The sequence below is a fragment of the Pristiophorus japonicus genome, chromosome 2 (assembly GCF_044704955.1).
Source record: "Pristiophorus japonicus isolate sPriJap1 chromosome 2, sPriJap1.hap1, whole genome shotgun sequence".
NCBI lineage: Eukaryota > Metazoa > Chordata > Chondrichthyes > Pristiophoridae > Pristiophorus > Pristiophorus japonicus.
Window position 1 is genome coordinate 369533149 of NC_091978.1, and position 20358 is coordinate 369553506.

Sequence of the window (20358 nt, forward strand, 5' to 3'; positions counted from 1 at the left end):
TAGCTCTTCATGTACAATGTTCAGCAAGGACGTTCTTGCTATTGAGGGAATGCAGCGAAGGTTCACTAGACTGATTCCCGGGATGGCAGGACTGACATATGAGGAGAAACTGGATCGACTGGGCCTGTATTCACTGGAGTTTAGAAGGATGAGAGGGGATCTCATAGAAACATAGAAAATTCTGACGGGACTGGACAGGTTAGATGCAGGAAGAATGTTCCCGATGTTGGGGAAGTACAGAACCAGGAGACACAGTCTTAGGATAAGGGGTAAGCCATTTAGGACTGAGATGAGGAGAAATTTCTTCAGAGAGTTGTTAACCTGTGGAATTCCCTGCCGCAGAGAGTTGTTGATGCCAGTTCATTGGCTAAATTCAAGAGGGAGTTAGATATGGCCCTTATGGCTAAAGGGATCAAGGGGTATGGAGAGAAAGCAGGAAAGGGTACTGAAGTTGCATGATCAGCCATGATCTTATTGAATGGTGGTGTAGGCTCGAAGGGCCGAATGGCCTATTCCTGCACCTATTTTCTATGTTTCTATGTTAACCATTCCAAAACAGAAAGTAGGTCGCTCTTCCAGAATATATACGACAAAAGCCTTACAATGGTCAAATATAAACTTCACATACCTAGGCAATACCAGTAACGCCCAAATTCTCAGCCCTATGAAAAAGAATTTCTCCTTCCCTCTCCACCAGTGCAGAAATTCATGGACCTCAACAAATACATTTCTAAACTCCTCTATTCTTCGAAAATTGTGTCACCCGAGGTGGCAGATGGGGCCTCCGTATAAGGTGTCATCCGAAAAATGGTACCTCCGACAGTGCGGCGCTCCCTCAGCACTGCCCCTCCGACAGTGCGGCGCTCCCTCAGTACTGCCCCTCCGACAGTGCGGCGCTCCCTCACCACTGCCCCTCCGACAGTGCGGCGCTCCCTCACCACTGCCACTCCGACAGTGCGGCGCTCCCTCAGCACTGCCCCTCCGACAGTGCGGCGCTCCCTCAGCACTGCCCCTCCGACAGTGCGGCGCTCCCTCAGCACTGCCCCTCCGACAGTGCGGCGCTCCCTCAGCACTGCCCCGCCGACAGTGCGGCGCTCCCTCAGCACTGCCCCGCCGACAGTGCGGCGCTCCCTCAGCACTGCCCCGCCGACAGTGCGGCGCTCCCTCAGCACTGCCCCGCCGACAGTGCGGCGCTCCCTCAGCACTGCCCCGCCGACAGTGCGGCGCTCCCTCAGCACTGCCCCGCCGACAGTGCGGCGCTCCCTCAGTACTGCACCTCCGACAGTGCGGCGCTCCCTCAGTACTGCCTCTCCGACAGTGCGGCGCTCCCTCAGTACTGCCTCTCCGACAGTGCGGCGCTCCCTCAGTACTGCCCCTCCGACAGTGCGGCGCTCCCTCAGTACTGCCTCTCCGACAGTGCGGCGCTCCCTTAGTACTGCCCCTCCGACAGTGCGGCGCTCCCTCAGCACTGCCCCTCCGACAGTGTGGCGCTTCCCTCAGTACTGCCTCTCCGACAGTGCGGCGCTCCCTCAGCACTGCCTCTCCGACAGTGCGGCACTCCCTCAGTACTGCCCCTCCGACAGTGCGCCGCTCCCTCAGTACTGCCCCTCCGACAGTGCGGCGCTCCCTCAGTACTGCTCCTCCGACAGTGCGGCGCTCCCTCAGTACTGCCCCTCCGACAGTGCGGCGCTCCCTCAGTACTGCCCCTCCGACAGTGCGGCGCTCCCTCAGTACTGCCCCTCCGACAGTGCGGCGCTCCCTCAGTACTGCCCCTCCGACAGTGCGGCGCTCCCTCAGCACTGCCTCTCCGACAGTGCCGCACTCCCTCAGCACTGCACTGGGAATGTCAGCCAGGATTTATGTGATTGAGTTCCTGGAGTGGGACTTGAACCCACAACCTCCTGACTCGGGGGCGAGGGCGAGAGCCACGGTTGACACCCATCAGATTTGTAACCTTTATAGGAGGCGGGGGACCCAACATGGGCACGACGGACCAAACGGCCTCCTCCTGTGCTGCAGTGTAGGGGAACTGAGGCCAACTGGCAGAACTGCACCGCCGTGACGTCACAGCAAGGGGAGACCGCTGACGTCAGCCGCCGCCTCGCGTGACGTCACGGCCGGAGACGTCACCGGCAATCGGGGTCAGCTGACCGGCCCCATGGAAACACAAACCGCGGCCCCCAAAACCCCAACCCAACGGCTTTGGCGAGAATCTTCTAGAACTTTCCGGGGGAGGGGAGATCAGTGAAGAACTGAGGCGAATTAAAAGACAAAGTGAGAGGTGAGCCCAGGTGCCGAGCGCGGCCCCGGCCTTTCTGTCGCCGGGCCTGCGCACAGCCTGCCCGCGGGGTAGGCAGGGAGAGGGTGAGGCGCGGGGAGCATGGTGAGGGAGGCAGGGAGAGGGTGAGGGCCCGCGGGAGGCAGGGAGAGGTGAGGCGCGGGGGGCATGGTGAGGGAGGCAGGGAGAGGTGAGGGCCCGCGGTTACCTCAGCGCGATTCCCGCTCCTGCTGTTGCCGCCGCTCCAGCTCCTCAGCCCGCACCCGAGTCCGCCAATCAGCGCCCGGGGGTGTCACATGTTTAGGGGAGGGGCCAAGCTCAGGTGTCACATGTTATGGGGCGGGGCCAGGCTCTGGTAGGTCACATGTTATGGGGTGGGGCCAAGCTCTGGCGTCACATGTTATGGGGTGGGGCCAAGCTCTGGCATCACATGTTTAGGGGAGGGGCCAAGCTCTGGCGTCACATGTTATGGGGTGGGGCCAAGCTCTGGTATCACATGTTTAGGGGAGGGGCCAAGCTCCAGTGTCACATGTTTAGGGGAGGGGCCAAGCTCTGGTGTCACATGTTTAGGGGTGGCGCCAAGCTCTGGCATCACATGTTTAGGGGTGGTGCCAAGCTCTGGTATCACATGTTTAGGGGAGGGGCCAAGCTCTGGTATCACATGTTTAGGGGAGGGGCCAAGCTCCAGTGTCACATGTTTAGGGGTGGGGCCAAGCTCTGGCATCACATGTTTAGGGGAGGGGGCCAAGCTCCAGTGTCACATGTTTAGGGGTGGGGCCAAGCTCTGGCATCACATGTTTAGGGGAGGGGCCAAGCTCCAGTGTCACATGTTTAATCAACTTGATCGGGTTTTTTGATGAGGCAACGGAGAGGGTTGATGAGGGTAATGTGGTTGACGTAGTGTATATGGATTTCTAAAAGGCGTTCGACAAAATGCCACATAATAGGCTTGCCAGCAAAATTAAAGCCCATGGAATAAAAGGGACAGTGGCAGCCTCGATACAAAATTGGCTCAGTGACAGGAAGCAGGGAGTAGTGGTGAACGGTTGTTTTTCAGACTGGAGGAATGTATACAGTGGTGTTCCCCAGGGGTCGGTTCTAGGACCACCGCTTTTCGTGATATATATTAATGACTTGGACGTGGATATATAGGGCACAATTTCAAAATTTGCAGATAACACAAAACTTGGAAGTATAATGAATAGTGAGGAGGACAAAAAATCTGCAAAAGGACAGATAAGCTAGGTGAGTGGGAAAAAATTTGGCAGATGGAGTATAATATTGGAAGGTGTGAGGTCATGTAGTTTGGCAGAAAAAAAATCAAACAGCAAGTTATTATTTAAATGGAGAAGATTGCAAAGTGCCGCAATACAGCGGGACCTGGGGGTACTTGTGCATGAAACACAAAAGGATAGTATGCAGGTACAACAAGTGATCAGGAAAGCCAATGGTATCTTGGCCTTTATTGCAAAGGGGATGGAGTATAAAAACAGGGAAGTCTTACTACAGCTTTATAAGGTATTGGTGAGGCCATACCTGGAATACTGTGTGCAGTTTTGGTGTCCATATTTACGAAAGGATATACTTGCTTTGGAGGCAGTTCAGAGAAGGTTCACTAGGTTGTTTCTGGGGATGAGGGGGTTGACTTATGAGGAAAGATTGAGTAAACATGGAAACATAGAAACATAGAAAATAGGTGCAGGAGCAGGCCATTCGGCCCTTCTAGCCTGCACCGCCATTCAATGAGTTCATGGCTGAACATGCAACTTCAGTACCCCTTCCTGCTTTCTCGCCATACCCCTTGATCCCCCTAGTAGTTAGGACTTAATCTAACTCCCTTTTGAATATATTTAGTGAATTGGCCTCAACAACTTTCTGTGGTAGAGAATTCCACAGGTTCATCACTCTCTGGGCGAAGAAGTTTCTCCTCATCTCGGTCCTAAATGGCTTATCCCTTATCCATAGACTGTGACCCCTGGTTCTGGACTTCCCCAACATTGGGAACATTCTTCCTGCATCTAACCTGTCTAAACCCGTCAGAATTTTAAAAGTTTCTATGAGGTCCCCTCTCATTCTTCTGAACTCCAGTGAATACAAGCCCAGTTGATCCAGTCTTTCTTGATGGGTCAGTCCCACCATCCCAGGAATCAGTCTGGTGAACCTTCGCTGCACTCCCTCAGTAGCAAGAATGTCCTTCCTCAAGTTGGGAGACCAAAATTGTACACAATACTCCAGGTGTGGCCTCACCAAGGCCCTGTACAACTGTAGCAACACCTCCCTGCCCCTGTACTCAAATCCCCTCGCTATGAAGGCCAACATGCCATTTGCTTTCTTAACTGCCTGCTGTACCTGCATGCCAACCTTCAATGACTGATGTACCATGACACCCAGGTCTCGTTGCACCTTCCCTTTTCCTAATCTGTCACCATTCAGATAATAGTCTGTCTCTCTGTTTTTACCACCAAAATGGATAACCTCACATTTATCCACATTATACTTCATCTGCCATGCATTTGCCCACTCACCTAACCTATCAAGTCACTCTGCAGCCTCATAGCATCCTCCTCGCAGCTCACACTGCCACCCAACTTAGTGTCATCCGCAAATTTGGAGATACTACATTTAATCCCCTCGTCTAAATCATTAATGTACAATGTAAACAGCTGGGGCCCCAGCACAGAACCTTGCGGTACCCCACTCGTCACTGCCTGCCATTCTGAAAAGTACCCATTTACTCCTACTCTTTGCTTCCTGCCTGACAACCAGTTCTCAATCCACGTCAGCACACTACCCCCAATCCCATGTGCTTTAACTTTGCACATTAATCTCTTGTGTGGGACCTTGTCGAAAGCCTTCTGAAAGTCCAAATATACCACATCAACTGGTTCTCCCTTGTCCACTCTACTGGAAACATCCTCAAAAAATTCCAGAAGATTTGTCAAGCATGATTTCCCTTTCACAAATCCATGCTGACTTGGACCTATCATGTCACCTCTTTCCAAATGCGCTGCTATGACATCTTTAATAATTGATTCCATCATTTTACCCACTACTGAGGTCAGGCTGACCAGTCTATAATTCCCTGTTTTCTCTCTCCCTCCTTTTTTAAAAAGTGGGGTTACATTGGCTACCCTCCACTCGATAGGAACTGATCCAGAGTCAATGGAATGTTGGAAAATGACTGTCAATGCATCCGCTATTTTCCAAGGCCACCTCCTTAAGTACTCTAGGATGCAGTCCATCAGGCCCTGGGGATTTATCGGCCTTCAATCCCATCAATTTCCCCAACACAATTTCCTGCCTAATAAGGATTTCCCTCAGTTCCTCCTCCTTATTAGACCCTCTGACCCCTTTTATATCCGGAAGGTTGTTTGTGTCCTCCTTAGTGACCCAATGAGTAGGTTGGGCATCTGCTCATTGGAATCCAGAAGAATGAGAGGTGATCTTATCGAGAGGTATAAGATTGTGAGGGGGCTTGACAAGGTGGATGCAGAGAGGCTGTTTGCACTGATGGGGGTGATTCAAATTAGAGGGCACGATCTTAGAATAAGGGGCCGCTCATTTATAACAGAGATGAGGAGCAATTTCTTCTCTCAGAGGGTTGTAAATCTGTGGAATTTGCTGCCTCAGAGAGCTGTGGAAGCTGGGACATTGAATAAATTTAAGACAGAAATAGACGGTTCCTTAATCGATATGGGGTTATGGGGAGCGGGCAGGGAAGTAGAGCTGAGTCCATGGTCAGATCAGTCATGATCTTATTGAATGGCGAAACAGACTCGAGGGGCCAAATGGCCAACTCCTGTTCCTATTTCTTATGTTCTTATGTTTAGGGGAGGGGCCAAGCTCTGGTGTCACATGTTTAGGAGAGGGGCCAAGCGCCGGTGTCACATGTTTAGGGGCGGAGCCAAGCTCTGGTGTCACATGTGGTCGTGGGTAGCACTCTCGCTTCGGAGTCAGAAGGTTGTGGGTTCAAGCCCCACTCCAGGGATTTGAGCACAAAATATGGCTGACACTCCCAGTGCAGTGCGGAGGGAGCTCCGCACTGTCGGAGGTGCCGTCTTTCGGGTGAAACTTTAAACCGAGGCCCCGTCTGCCGCCTCGGATGGATGTAAAGATCCCATGGCACTATTTCGAAGAAGAGCAGGGGAGTTATCCCCAGTGTCCTGAGCCAATATTTATCCCTCAATCAACATAACAAAAAAAACAGATTATCTGCTCATTATCACATTGCTGTGTGTGGGAGCTTGCTGTGCGCAAATTAGCTGCCGCGTTTCCTACATTACAACAGTGTCTACACTTCAATAGGACTTCATTGGCTATAAAGTGCTTTGGGACGTTCGGTGGTCATGAAAAACGCTATATAAATGCAAGTCTTTTTTTTCATTGTACACAGCAGCATTGCAGATCTCCGCGTTGTACATCAGTGAGCAGCTGTCCACTGGAGCTCTGGATTAATGACCGCAGCACCGCAAAGTCCCGGGTTGCATCCCTGGGCTATTAGGTGGTCTCAACATGGACCGTGGCAGATTAAGACTCGGGGTTCTTGGGAAAATTCCATTGGGAAACTCTGACTTGCTGGTCTGTATTCCAGTACAATATCCTATAGTCCTTGCTCCCACCATCAACCAGGGTCAGACATGTGAGATGTTCACCTTTGTTACCGCTGCTTCTGGTCATTATGCCAACCGGTGTACAAAAAATAATGGTCCTTTTGTAATATGCCCAAAGTTCCAAAACACTGTACAATTATTCATTTTTGTTTCAGGAATTTTCTGCCTAAGGCATGAATTGGAAGAGTTTCCCATCTGTCATTCTCAGTGCATCAGGACTGAACAGGACTGTCCGAGAAGCAGGCATTCATTTAATCGGTCTGTTGTGCATTGCAGATGCGAGTGCTCTAGCAAACTGGAAATTTGCGCACAGTAATGAGTCTCCACCACCCCAATACTAACAGCTCCTATAACGTAGCAATGGGTAGATGTAGAGAAGAGGTTTCTACTTGTGGGGTGGAGTCTAAGACTAGGAATTATAAATAGAAGAAAGCTACTTATAAATCCAGTAAAGAATTCAGGAGAAACTTTACCCAGAAAATATGGAACTTGCTACCACAGGGAGTGGTTGAGGCGAACAGCAAAGATGTGTTTAAGGGAAAGCTAGATAAGGGTTCCACAGGGCTCAGTCCCTTGCTTTTATAGTATAGATTAATGATTTAGACTTAAATGTAGGGGCATAATAAAGAAGTTTGCAGATGATACAAAAATTGGCCGTGTGGTTGAATGAGGAGGAATGCTCCAGACTGCAGAAAGATATCGATGAACTGGTCAGTGGGGCAAAAATGGCAAACGGAATTCAATCTGGAAAAGTGTGAGGTAATGCATTTGGGGAGGTGCAACAAGGCAGGGGAATACACAATAAATGGGAGGATACTGAGGTGTGGAGGAACAGTGGGACCTTTGTGTATGTCCACAGATCCTTAAAGGTAGCAAGACAGGTCGATAACGTAGTTAAAAAGGCATATGGAATGCTTTCCTTTATTAGCCGCGGCATAGAATATAAGAGCAGGGAAGTTATGCTAGAAGTGTATAGAACACTAGTTAGGCCACAGATAGAGTACTGCAAACAGTTCTGGTCACCACATTACAGGAAAGATGTGATTGCACGAGAGGGTACAGAGGAGATTTACAAGGATGTTGCCAGGACTGGAGAATTTTAGCCATGAGGAAAGATTGGATAGGCTGGGGTTGTTTTCTTTGGAACAAAGGAGGCCGAGGGGAGATTTAACTGAGGTGTATAAAATTATGAAGGCTTAGAGTGGATAGGAAGGACCTATTTCTCTTAACAGAGAAGGTCAATAACCTCGCTGGTAATTATTACCCATCCCTAAATGCCCTTGAAAAGGTGGTGGTGAGCCGCTTTCTTGAACCGCTGCAGTCCGTGTGGTGAAGGTGCTCCCACAGTGCTGTTAGGGAGAGAGTTCCAGGATTGTGACCCAGCGACGATGAAGGAACGGCCGATATATTTCCAAGTCGGGATGGTGTGTCACTTAGAGGTAATGGTGTTCTCATGCACCTGCTGCCCTTGTCCTAGGTGGTAGAGATCACACGGTTGGGAGGTGCTGTCGAAGAATCGCCATTTTAAATCGCTCCAGCCTTCAGCTGTCTGGGCCTATAGCTCTGGTATTCCCTCCCTAAACCTCTCTCCTCCTTTAAACCTACCTCTTTGACCAAGCTTTTGGTCATCTGTCCCAATATCTCCCTTGGCTCGGTGTCAAATTGTTTGATAATCGCTCCTGCGAAGCGCCTTAGGATGTTTTACTAAAAATATGAAGTTGTGAGTTGTTGCAGTGCTTCCATCGGACATCCTTCTACCCTCCTTGCATTTCTGGCAATTTCCCCCCCCCTCCCATTCCCTTATCTTCTGAAAGTTTTGCCTCCACAGTGGGCTATAATTCCACAACTGCTGATCAAGATTCTGAGGGGGATTCAGAGGGTAGATGCAGGGAGGATGTTTCCCCCAGGCTGGAGAGCCTAGAACCAGGGGGGGCACAATCTCAGGATAAGGGGTCGGTTATTTAGGAGTGAGAGGAGAAGGAATTTCTTCACTCGTTGTCAATCTTTGGAAGTCTCTGCCCAAAGGTCGTTGAATATATTCAAGGCTGAGAGCGATAGAGGTTTGGACTCTAGGGGAAATCAAGGGATATGGGGATAGGCAGGAAAGTGGAGTTGAGGTCAAAGATCAGCCAGGGTCTTATTGAATGGGGCTGAGGGGCCGTATGGGCTACACCTGCTCTTAATTCCTTTACTCTTGTGCAAGTACCGCCCTATGCGGAGGGGAGCGGGTAGGTCCGAGGGCCTCCTCATAGGACTGCTCCTGGGCACGGCCAAGGGTGCCATCAGCCGGTCCAGGCAGTAGGCGGTCGAGGGGGTCGTTCAGCCCGACTGCCTGCCTCTCTTCCGCGCCTACATCCGGCCCAGGGTGTCCCTAGAGATGGAGCACGCGATGTCCACCGGTACGCTCGCGGCCTTCCACGAGAGGTGGGCACCGGAGGGACTGGGGTGCATTATTACCCCCGGCAACCAAATTTTAATTTAATTTTATTTGTTTAAGTCTAATTTATTTTAACTGCCGGTTTTAGTGTCCTCCTCCCCTTTTATAGGGGGCACTTGAAAAAAAACTATGATTTTAGTGCCCAAAAAAACCCCTAAAAAAAAACACAAAAATCACCAAAAAAAAAAAAGAGGGCTGTTATAAGTGTCTGGAGTGTCCCCCAGATCGGGGGGCACTCGATCAACTGTTTATTTGTACTCCCCCAAAAGAGTTGTGAAGCCCAAAAAAAACACACAAAAATACAAAAAAAAAAAGGGCCTTGCGAAATGTTTGGAGTGTCCCCCAGATCGGGGGTCACTTGACCTAATGTTTATTTGTTTACTTGTTTACTCAGAGTTGTGCAAGTACCTTGCCCAAATGTCCATTCTTTAGGGGCAAGTGTCAGTTGGGTTGATCACAACCCTGTCCTCACCCGACATCAACACATGGACTTCCACCAGACGTCAATGGGTGACGAGCAGGAGCAGGAACTCGAGCTTATCCAAGGGTGCCAAGGCCTATTTATTGCACTCCTACCAAGAGCTGCTGACTCAGCAGAGTGGGGAGTCAATTTGGGATCTTCCTGGTCTGTTTGGCTGAGCTAATAGACATCGGAGGAGGGCGTGCTAGTGCCTGTGGGCATTCCCCATCAGAACATTGAAGGACACTTTTTCCGTTGCTGGATATAACTTTAAAATCAGAGCCGAGCCCTCGCTTTCTCAAACATAAAAAAAAATCAGCAAATGCTAACTCAAATTAATAATTTTAAATCGGAGATCTATAGCTTTTTTGCTAGCAAAGGGTGTAAAAGGATATGGTCTCACTGAATGGTGGAACAGGCTCGAGGGGCTGAATGGCCTCCTCCTGTACCTAAAAAGGAAAACCAATGATAATAATTCAGCGAGCAGGTTTGGATGCAATGGGTTGGAAGGCAGAACAACAGTGTACTGACGTTTGGTTACTGGGTCAGAGCTGGGTGTTGCCTCGGAGTCAGGTGGTTGTGGGTTCAAGTCCCACTCGAGACTTGAGCACGTAAATCTAGGCTGACACTCCAGTGCAGTACTGGGGGAGCCCTGCACTGTCGGAGGTGCTATCTTTTGGATGAGACATTAAACTGAGGTCCTATCTACTCTCTCAAGCGGACGTAAAAGATCCCACGGCGGTATTTCGAAGAAGAGCAGGGGAGTTATCCCCGGTGTCCTGGAGCCAATATTTATCCCTCAAATCAACATCACTAAAATAGATGATCTGGTCATTATCACATTGCTGTGTGCAAATTGGCTGCTGCGTTTCCCACATTACAACAGTGACTACAGTCCAAAAGTACTTCATTGGCTGTGAAGCGCTTTGAGACGTCGTGAAAGGCGCTATATAAATGCAAGTCTTTCTTTATTTCTTGGAAACAAAAAAAACACAAACTGTGGTCCGAAACCAACCAGGTTACACGCTTAAAATAACTTTTATTTGATATAGGTTAAGAGAAGGATACATTAAATATATATTACAATCAGCAATTCAGATTTACAATAGAAACTAGGCCATTTTTACTGATTTCAGGGTGATAGTTTGAAGGATAAAAGCAGAGCCAGGTTCTGAGGTCGCAATGGATTCACAATCTTTAGCAGGTCATTTCATGATCATCTTCAGAATTCAAGTACCTGTGAGTATTCATTGTATATTCCAAGGTGTAAAATTTCTATCTTTGACACCAGCCCATTGAATTTCCGATACCTTACTTTGATACACGATATGCGAAGGAAAGCTGAAGATTTTCGGTCTATGGGGGAAATTAATTATAGGAGGACATCAAAGTTATCATGCCAATTAGCTTCCCCCCCCCCCCCCCCCCCCCCCCCCGAGTTACGATGGTCGATAAACTGAGCTTTTCAACCCCTCATCATTCCCTGTCCCCCAAAACACAGATATCACAGTATTCAAATCCTAAACCTTCGCACAGGATTTCTTCACAACGCGTATCTACATGGTCATTACTTCTCAACAAGGCTCAGTACAAAGAAATCCGGCTCTTCAGAATTACAGCACAACTTTACAATATTCACAGAAATCAAGTAGTTTATGTACTGCTATACATGCAACAGTGGACATTAATCCCAAGAAATCTCTGCATAATCCTTAATATAAGGAATATGTCAATATACCACTCTAGTGCTTACCTTATTCAGTTAATAGGAAGTGACAAAAATGAATACACCTTGCCAAAGCAATTCTTTTAGAACTCAAAAAAAAAGTCGGAATGTATCTAAAATGTCAAGACTTCATGAATCAAGGAATGTGTTAAAATCCATCTCACTGTGGACGAAGTACTGGAAGTGTATGGAGTTATTTTGTCATAGCTATCTCAACAAGTACAAATGCTTTCAGGAAAGTCGCTTAAAACTACGCACACGCAGTTAAGGATTGGGGCCGTTCGCTCAGTCGGTGTGTGCGTTCCAACCCACGTGGGTGGCAGGGCGGCGAATACAAAACTACTATTTCAAAATTTTAAATAAAACTGGACACCCGTTACTCATTAAACCCTTGGTACTAAATGACGTAAATTATATTAGATGCGATCAGGTGCTTTTTTAAAAAGCTAATCTAAAATACACTGTATTGTATACAATAAAGTGACAGGGCTGTGAAACACGCACGCACACAAACGACATCAGCCACTGCAGAGTGCTTTGGCTACAATCAGACACCTCTGTAAGCGGACCAACAAGGTGACAACTGAGGATTCTCAAGGTAAGACTCGGTAACAAGACTTCGATTTATTTTTTTTTGTAAATTGTAGGTAATTAAAATGTTTCCCTGTACAATCAAACATTTAAATTAAAAGGCAAGACCTTGCCGAACGGGTCAGCCTCCTCGATACAGATCGTTTAGTCGTGCCAGCTTATCACAGCTTTCCATCCTCATGAGCTCTGCTTTCTTCCGAAGTTTGTCGTCCCGGTATACTTTGGCCGCGTAAAGATAGTCATTTCCTTTTTTGAAAAATAGAAAAAGGAGCAAAAATGATTGCATACATAAGGAGAATAAATCAAGAGAAACTAGTTCCACTGGTTGGGGGGGGTCTAGGACTAGGGGACATAGTCTGAAGATTAGAGCCAGATCTTTAGGAAACACTTCTATATATACACACACACACACACACACACACGGTGTTTGAAGTGTTCTGAAGCAATATTTATCACCAACATAAAGCGAGATTACCTGGTCATTATCACATTGCTGTGTGTGGGAGCTTGCTGTGTGCAAATTGGCTGCCGCGTTTCCCACATTACAACAGTGACCACACTCCAAAAGTACTTCATTGGCTGCAAAGGTTATATTCCCTAGTATTTGATCTGATCGAATAAGATATTAAGGGGAACAGATAGGGAGTTAGAGAAACTATTCCCGCTGGTTGGGGAGTCTGGGACTAGGGGCATAGTCTAAACATTAGAGCCAGACCTTTCAGGAGTGAAATTAGAAAACACTTCTACACACAGTGTGGTAGAGATTCGGAACTCTCTTCCACAAATGCAATTGATGCTGAGTCAATTGTTAATTTTAAATCTCAGATTTTTAGATTTTTGTTAACCGAATGTATTACCAATACTGGATGAGCAGAAATTTTCTTCAATTAAATATTGGGAAGACCGAAGCCATTATCTTTGGTCCCCGCCACAAACTGCGTTCCCCAACCACTGACTCCATCCCTCTCTCTAGCATCAATCGGAGGGTGAACAAGACTGTTCGCAACCTAGGTGTCATATTTAACCCTGAAATGAGTTTCCAACCACATATCCGCAGCATAACTAAAACCACCTTTTTCCACCCCCGTAACATTGCCCGCCTCTGCCCCTGCCTCAGCTCTTCGGCTGCTAAAACCCTCATTCATGCCTTTGTTACCTCTAGACTGGACTACTCCAACTCACTCCTGGCCGGCCTTCCACATTCCACACGACGTAAACTTGAAGTAACCCAAAACTCGGCAGCCCGTGTACTAACCCGCACCAAGTCAAGATCACCCATCACCCTCTGTGCTTTCTGACCTACATTGGTTCCCAGTTAAACAACGCCTCGATTTCAGAATTTTCATCCTGGTTTACAAATCACTCCATGGACTTGCCCCTCCCTATCTAATCTTTTTCAGCCTCACAATCCCACAAGATGTCTGCGCTCCTCAAATTCTGGCCTCTTGAACATCCCTCATAACTGATCAACCATCGGTGGATGTGCCCTCAGCTGCCTGGACCCTAAGCTCTGGACCTCCCTCCCTACCTCTTTCCTCCTTTAAGACACTCGTTAAAACCTACCCCTAAACAAGCTTTTGATCTGCCGCCTTAATTTCTTCTGTGGCTCGGTGTCAAATTTATCTGTTTGTCTGTAACACTGTTGTGAAGTGCCTTGTGATGTTTTACTACATTAAAAGCGCTATATAAATAAAAGTTATTATTAAGGAATATGGGGCAAAGGTGGGTATATAGAGTTAGGTCGCAGATCTCATTGAATGGCGGTACAGGCTCGAGGGGCTGAATGACGACCTCCTGTTCTTCGACCAGCACCAATGGACGCTGAGAAAACACTTTCCAAGAGGTGATGTTGCTAAGCTGATTAAAAAAAGTAAACTTTGCCACAGCACAAAAACAGGCCATTTGGCCCAACTGGTCCGTGCCGGTGTTTATGCTCCCCACGAGCCTCCTCCTCCCACCCCTCTCCAACTCACCCCATCAATATATCCTCGATTCCTTTCTCCCTCATCTAGTTTCCCCTTAAATGCATCTGTGCTGTTCGCCTCAACCATTCCCTGTGGTAGCAAGTTCCACATTCTCTCAAGTAAAGAGGTTTCTCCTGAATTCCCTACTGGATTTATTAGTGACCATCTAATTTTTCTATCCCCATGGTTTTAGTCTCCTACACAAGTGGAAACATCTTCTCCACGTCTACCCTATCAAACCCCTTCATCAGGTCACCTCTCAGTCTAATCTTTCTTAGGAAAGAGCCCCAGCCAATTCAGTCTTTGGATGCATCCGACAGAGGCAGAGTAGGCAAGTTGCACTGCAATCGGGCTGGGAAATCTTACACTGAATTTGGGCAGTCATCGCCATGAATCAGGCACAAATGATCTACCGGAACAGTGGGATAAGAAACACAGCAAGCACCAGATACCAACAATAAATTCCAATTGCACCATTTTCCAAGGCTGGGTCAGGCAACAACAAAGGTGGGGCAAGTGTTTGAAAGTTTATGCAAACAGGAATGTTCTATTTGTTTAAAAAAACTATATTATATTATCAGAATGTGAAATCCAGCTAGTGCAGCATGTTGGGATCTAGGTTTGACCACACACCCTAATGGTCGACACTGTACAGCACCTCCCTAACCCACGACCTCCAGCACTTAGAAGGACAAGGGTAGCAGATGCATGGGAACACCACCACCTCCATGTTCCCCTCCAAGTTACACTACATCCTGACTTGGAAATATATCGGCCATTCCTTCATTGTTGCTGGGTCGAAATACTGGAACTCGCTCCCCGACAGCGCTGTGGGAGCACAGGCTACAGTGGTTTAAAGAGGCTCACCACCACCTTCTCGAGGGCAACTAGGGATGGGCAATAAATGCCGGCCATGGGATGTGGGAGACGCTGGCATTTTTTGCCCATCCTTAACACTTGAGAAGATGGTGGCTTGCTGGGTCATCAGAGGATAGTTAAGAGTCAACCACATGGATGTGGGTCTGGAGTCCCAGATCGGGCAAGGGCAGCAGATTGCCTTCCCTAAAAAAGGACATTTTGTACAGCAAATTTCAAGGCCATTATCCATTACAGATACTAACTTTTTATTACAGATTTATTTAATTATTTGAATTTAAATTCCCCAGCTGCTATGGTGGGATTCAAACCCACGTCTCCGGATCGTTAGTCCGGGCCCCTGGATTACTAGTCCAGTGACATAACCACAATGCTACGGAACCCCAAGGTGCAGGGGAAGGAGCCATCTTTAGGCTACTCGGTCTCCTCTCCTATTTCAGGGCAGCAATGACAGAACCTTAAGAATAACTTACCCCCACAGGGATATGGGCAAAGAGCAGAGGGGGTGTCGGACTAACCGGATTGATCTTCGAAACTGCTGGTGCAGACTCAATGGGCCGAATGGCCTCCTGTGCTGTACAAAAGGATAGTATGCAGGTACAGTACAGCAAGTGATCAGGAAGGCCAATGGTATCTTGGCCTTTATTGCAAAGGGGATGGAGTATAAAAGCAGGGAAGTCTTACTACAGCTATATAAAAAAGGTATTGGTGAGGCCACAACTGGAATACTGCGTGCAGTTTTGATTTCCATATTTACGAAAGGATATACTTGCTTTGGAGGCAGTTCAAAGGCGGCTCACTAGGTTGATTCCGGGGATGAGGGGGTTGACTTATGAGGAAAGGTCGAGTAGGTTGGGCCTCTACTCACTGGAATTCAGAAAAATGAGAGGTGATCTTATTGAAATGTATATTATGAGGGGGCTTGACAAGGGAGAGAGAATGGGGGAGACTTGAACTAAAGGGCATTGTTATATATGTAAACCTGTAAATACCCTCAGAGGGCTCATCCCCTGGAGTCCCAAGGGATCCCACAATCCCTTGGGAGCACCTGTACATAAGGAGGCCTCACAGGCTGGAGAGGCACTCTGGAGACCTGTAATAAAGGACTATGGTCACACTGTACTTTGAGCTCACAGTATCTGGTCAGATTCTTTTCAACACATAACAGGTACGATCTTGGAATAAGGGGCCATTTAAAACAGAGATGAGAAGAAATTTCTTCGGAGGGTCGTAAATCTGTGGAATTCGCTGCCTCAGAGAGCTATGGAAGCTGAGACATTGAATAAATTGAAGACAGAAATACAGTTTCTTAAACAATAAGGGGTAATGGGGAGCGGGTGGGAAGTGGAGCTGAGTCCATGATCAGATCAGCCATGATCTTATTGAATGGCGGAGCAGGCTCGAGGGGCCGAATGGCCAACTCCTGTTCCTATTTCTTATGTTCTTATGATTCTACTTCCTCCACTCCCTCCTCCCCCACCCACTTGACAACAATTGCCAAACTGACTCGGGTGGGACCGTTTGTGGAGGGAGGGGGAATGCAAAGTAATTCTGCACAATGGATGTGCCTCAGTAGGTACTACTGCAGGATACTCAGCAGCTCTGCAGCCACTAAGCAAACTGCAATTTCCAATGTGTGTGTAAAAGCCATGCCCCTACATTAGAATCGCTCAGTTACAGTGTCTTAAACTGCACGATATGGTGTCGGAGAGCCAAAGTAAGATACGAGTTAATCATCTCAAAGACTGAAATATCACAAAGATAAGTTCAAACTACTTACTCTCCTGTCTTTCCTTCCAGCAGTTATTTCGAAGGTTTGTTATATAATCTTCTTCAACGCTCTTTTCTATTTTTTGTAACGTCATACCCGTGTATTCTTTGTCAAAGTCTTTGTTGCAAAAGTAAACTACTTTCAAGTTACTAGTTTGCCTCTTGACAGTGTGTCCCACGGCACTGGAAAGGTGGAAGTATTGATTAGTCAAGTTAAAAATTGTTCAATTGAGTGAAAAAACATATTTATTGCAATCTGAATTCACACTACCCATTTGTAAATGAAAGACTTGCTTTTCTATAGCGCCTTTCACGACCTCAGGACATCCCAAAGCGCTTTACAGCCAGTGAAGTACTTTTGAAGTGTAGTCACTGTTACACTGTAGGAAAGGCGGCAGCCAATTTGCACACAGCAAGCTCCCACAAACAGCAATTTGATAATGACCAGACAATCTGTGGTTTTTTTTATAGTGATATTGTTTAGGAATAAATATTGGCCAGGACACCGGGAAAACTCCCCTGCTCGTCAACATCGGATTTTAATGCATTAAAACAATTGATCGATCAGATAATTCGAATGAAGGAACTTTAAACTAAAGAGCTTCAAAAGTCAAGGAAAAGAAAGAGAGGTTTTCCCTTGAAGAAAATATATTTTTAAAAATTTGAAAGGTCAATATCTCCTGCAATAGGAAAGCTACCAAAAGTTTGTCCCATCATAAAATATCTTCAGTCCTGCTCTGGTCTGGAGAGCCATGGTTCAGTCGTATTCTCGTCTTTTAGCTTCAAGCCCCCACTCCAGATACTAGAGCACATAATCCAGGTGAACACTTCCGGGGCAGCGCCGCACCGTCGGAGGGGCGGGGCCGAGGGAGTGCCGGAGGGGTGGGGCCGAGGGAGCGCCGGAGGGGTGGGGCCGAGGGAGTGCCGGAGGGGTGGGGCTGAGGGAGTGCCGGAGCCGAGGGAGCGCCGGAGCACCGTCGGAGGGGCCGCCTTTTGGATGAGATGTTAAACCGAAGCCCCGTCTGCCCTCTCAGGTGGACGTAAAAGATCCTACAGCACTATTCTGAAGAAGAGCAGGGGAGTTATACCCGGTATCCGGAGCCAATAATTATCCCTAAATCAGCATCACTAAAGCAGATTATCTAGTCACTGCTGTTTGTGGGAGTTTGCTGTGCACAAACTGGTCGCCACGTTTCCTACATTACAACAGTGACTACATTCTCATTGGCTGTAAAGTGCTTTTGGACATCCCAAGGTGGTGAAAGGCGTTGTATAAATGGAAGTCTTTTCTTTCTTTTAATACACCTGGGATTTAAATAATTGTCGATCACATTCAAAAATAACAGGGCATCACGCAGCAGAATAAATCTCGCAGTCGGTGTTTGTTTGCAAAACTTGAAAGAGCAGCAGAGTTCATTTCAAACAACCGACGCTACTTGCAACATTTTGTTACGGCTGAATCGGTGTGGCGATAGCCAGTTGCTTTTATGTCCAGGCCCTCTAGAATATTCTGTCAAAGGCGGCAACACAGATGACATTGGAGTGAAATTGCTACAACGTGCATGCTCCCATTAGGGGGATGTGTAGTCTCCAGCAGGAACCATACATATCACTAAGAAATCGTGAGTTGGAAGAAATAACTTGAGACCAATAAGTCTCTTCAGACTGGTGTTAGAATTGAAGATTCATTCCGCGGTACAACATCTAAAAGCGACTGGAATAGCATGAACATCAATAACTGATCACGGGCAGCTCCAAACATCTGAAGGTCAAGGACAGCCTGTCTGACTCCCAACCTCGGGAGGACGTGAAGAGGAGGGTTTCACCCAAGAGTTGAGACAAAGAACTCGACAGATCATAGTTTAAATGGCCCTGCCTATATCCTACACCAGGCCCACCCCTAAAGAGAATAAAAGAAAGACCCAGAAGGCATTTCAGGGCAGACGGTGAAGATAATTGTTCGTGCCACCAGCTGTCTGTCCGATTGGGACTATACTAGCTACTTGTCATGGTCGTATGTCTACTGTGTCTCTCCTGATTGTGTGTTGTCTTTGACTATATTTGAACTACCCGCTCCAGTAATAAAATGCCTTACAACTCCCAAGACCCTTTGGGTATCTGTGTGAGACCCGTGATCCTAATCTTACATCACATTTGTATTTGAGTTAAGTTTGCGGCAAGATTACAATTTATTTTGTACAAGCACCTTATGACTAGTGACTGAATTAACGGGCGCTTTGGAAATAGTCAGCAATACTTACGTTCTGTAGTAGAGACTGTACGGTGGAGTAGATACCATCAACTGGCTCAAAACCGACACCAGGATCAGGACAATTATGGGTAATAACTGTATAAACATTGAAAAGCCTCCCTGTAAAAGGTATAGGGGAATAAAATTAAGATAGTTAATTTTCCTAGCTTTTAAAAAATTCATTCATGGGATGTGGGCGTCACTAGCATTTATTGCCCATCCCTAATTGCCCCTTGAGAAGGTGGTGAGCCGCCTTCTTCAACCACTGTAGTCTGTGTGGTGAAGGTGCTCCCACAGTGCTGTTGGGGAGGGAGTTCCAGGATTGTGACCAGCGACGATGAAGGAACGGCCGATATATTTCCAAGTCAGGATGGTGTGTGACTGGGAGGGGAACATGGAGATGGTGGTGTTCCCATGCACCTGCTGCCCTTGTCCTTCTAGGTGGTAGAGGTCGCGGGTTTGGGAGGTGCTGCCGAAGAAGCCTTGGCGAGTTGCTGCAGTGCATCTTGTAGATGGTACACACTGCAGCCACGGTGCGCCGGTGGTGGAGGGAGAGAGTGTTGAAGGTGGTGGATGGGGTGCCAATCAAGCGGGCTGTGATGTTGCTGAGCTTCGAGTGTTGTGGAAGCTGCACTCATCCAGGCAAGTGGAGAGTGTTCCATCACACTCCTGACTTGTGCCTTGTAGACGGTGGAAATGCTTTGGGGAGTCAGGAGGCGAGACACTCACTGCATAGTTAGGGGAGCAGATAGGCGCTTCTGCGGCAGCAAAAGTGACATCAGGATGGTGTGTTGCCTCCCTGGTGCAAGGGTCAATTATATCACTGAGCGACTGCAGGGCATTCTGGAGAGGGAAGGGGAACAGCCAGTGGTTGTGGTCCACATTGGTACCAACGACATAGGTAGAAAGAGGGGCGAGGTCCTTAAAGCTGAGTTTAGAGAGCTAGGAGTAAGATTGAAAGCCAGGACCTCAAAGGTGGTAATCTCGGGATTACTGCCACGTACGAGTGAGGGTAGAAATAGGAAGGCTAGTCAGATAAATACGTGGCTGGGGCATTGGTGTAGGAGGGAGGGCTTTAGTTTCCTGAACAATTGGGACCGCTTCTGGGGTAGGTGGGACCTGTACAAGTCGGACAGGTTGCACCTCAACAGAGACGGGACCAATGTTCTCGCGGGTGGTTTTGATAGTGCGGTTGGGAGGGCTTTAAACTAGCTTGGCAGGGGGATGGGAACCCAGGAGAGGGCTCTGAGCTAGTTAGAGTGGGTGAGAGCTCAGATGAACAGAACCCCAAAAAAGAATGCAAAAGGCAAGAGGCAACAGAGCAGAGTAGCACTGGGGTAAGTGTAAACCACAAGGTGATAAGAAGGGTCAATATGTATGAATATAAAGGGGCTG

The 20358-nt window shown here is 47.8% G+C and overlaps 2 protein-coding genes across 3 annotated transcripts in view; both read right to left on the minus strand.

Annotated features, from left to right (window-relative positions):
- lamtor3 (late endosomal/lysosomal adaptor, MAPK and MTOR activator 3) overlaps positions 1–2597 on the minus strand; it is a 41312-nt gene extending 38715 nt beyond the window's left edge. Inside the window, exon 1 of the mRNA XM_070872971.1 lies at positions 2487–2597. The gene's annotated coding sequence lies outside the window, so the exon portion shown is untranslated. The remainder of the gene's footprint in view (positions 1–2486) is intronic.
- Positions 2598–10813: 8216 nt separating this feature from the next.
- Positions 10814–20358, minus strand: part of dnajb14 (DnaJ heat shock protein family (Hsp40) member B14) — a 52084-nt gene continuing 42539 nt past the window's right edge. Inside the window, exons 6-9 of one of the 2 annotated variants that reach the window (XM_070872988.1) lie at positions 18974–19083; positions 16723–16895; positions 12211–12348; positions 10814–11141 (exon numbers count right to left, since the gene is read on the minus strand). In XM_070872988.1, the coding sequence (XP_070729089.1) occupies positions 12224–12348; positions 16723–16895; positions 18974–19083 (408 nt within the window). In that variant the 3' untranslated portion in view covers positions 10814–11141; positions 12211–12223. Of the gene's footprint in view, positions 11142–11243; positions 12349–16722; positions 16896–18973; positions 19084–20358 lie in introns of those variants that run through there. The other variant, XM_070872983.1, reaches the window with a different exon arrangement.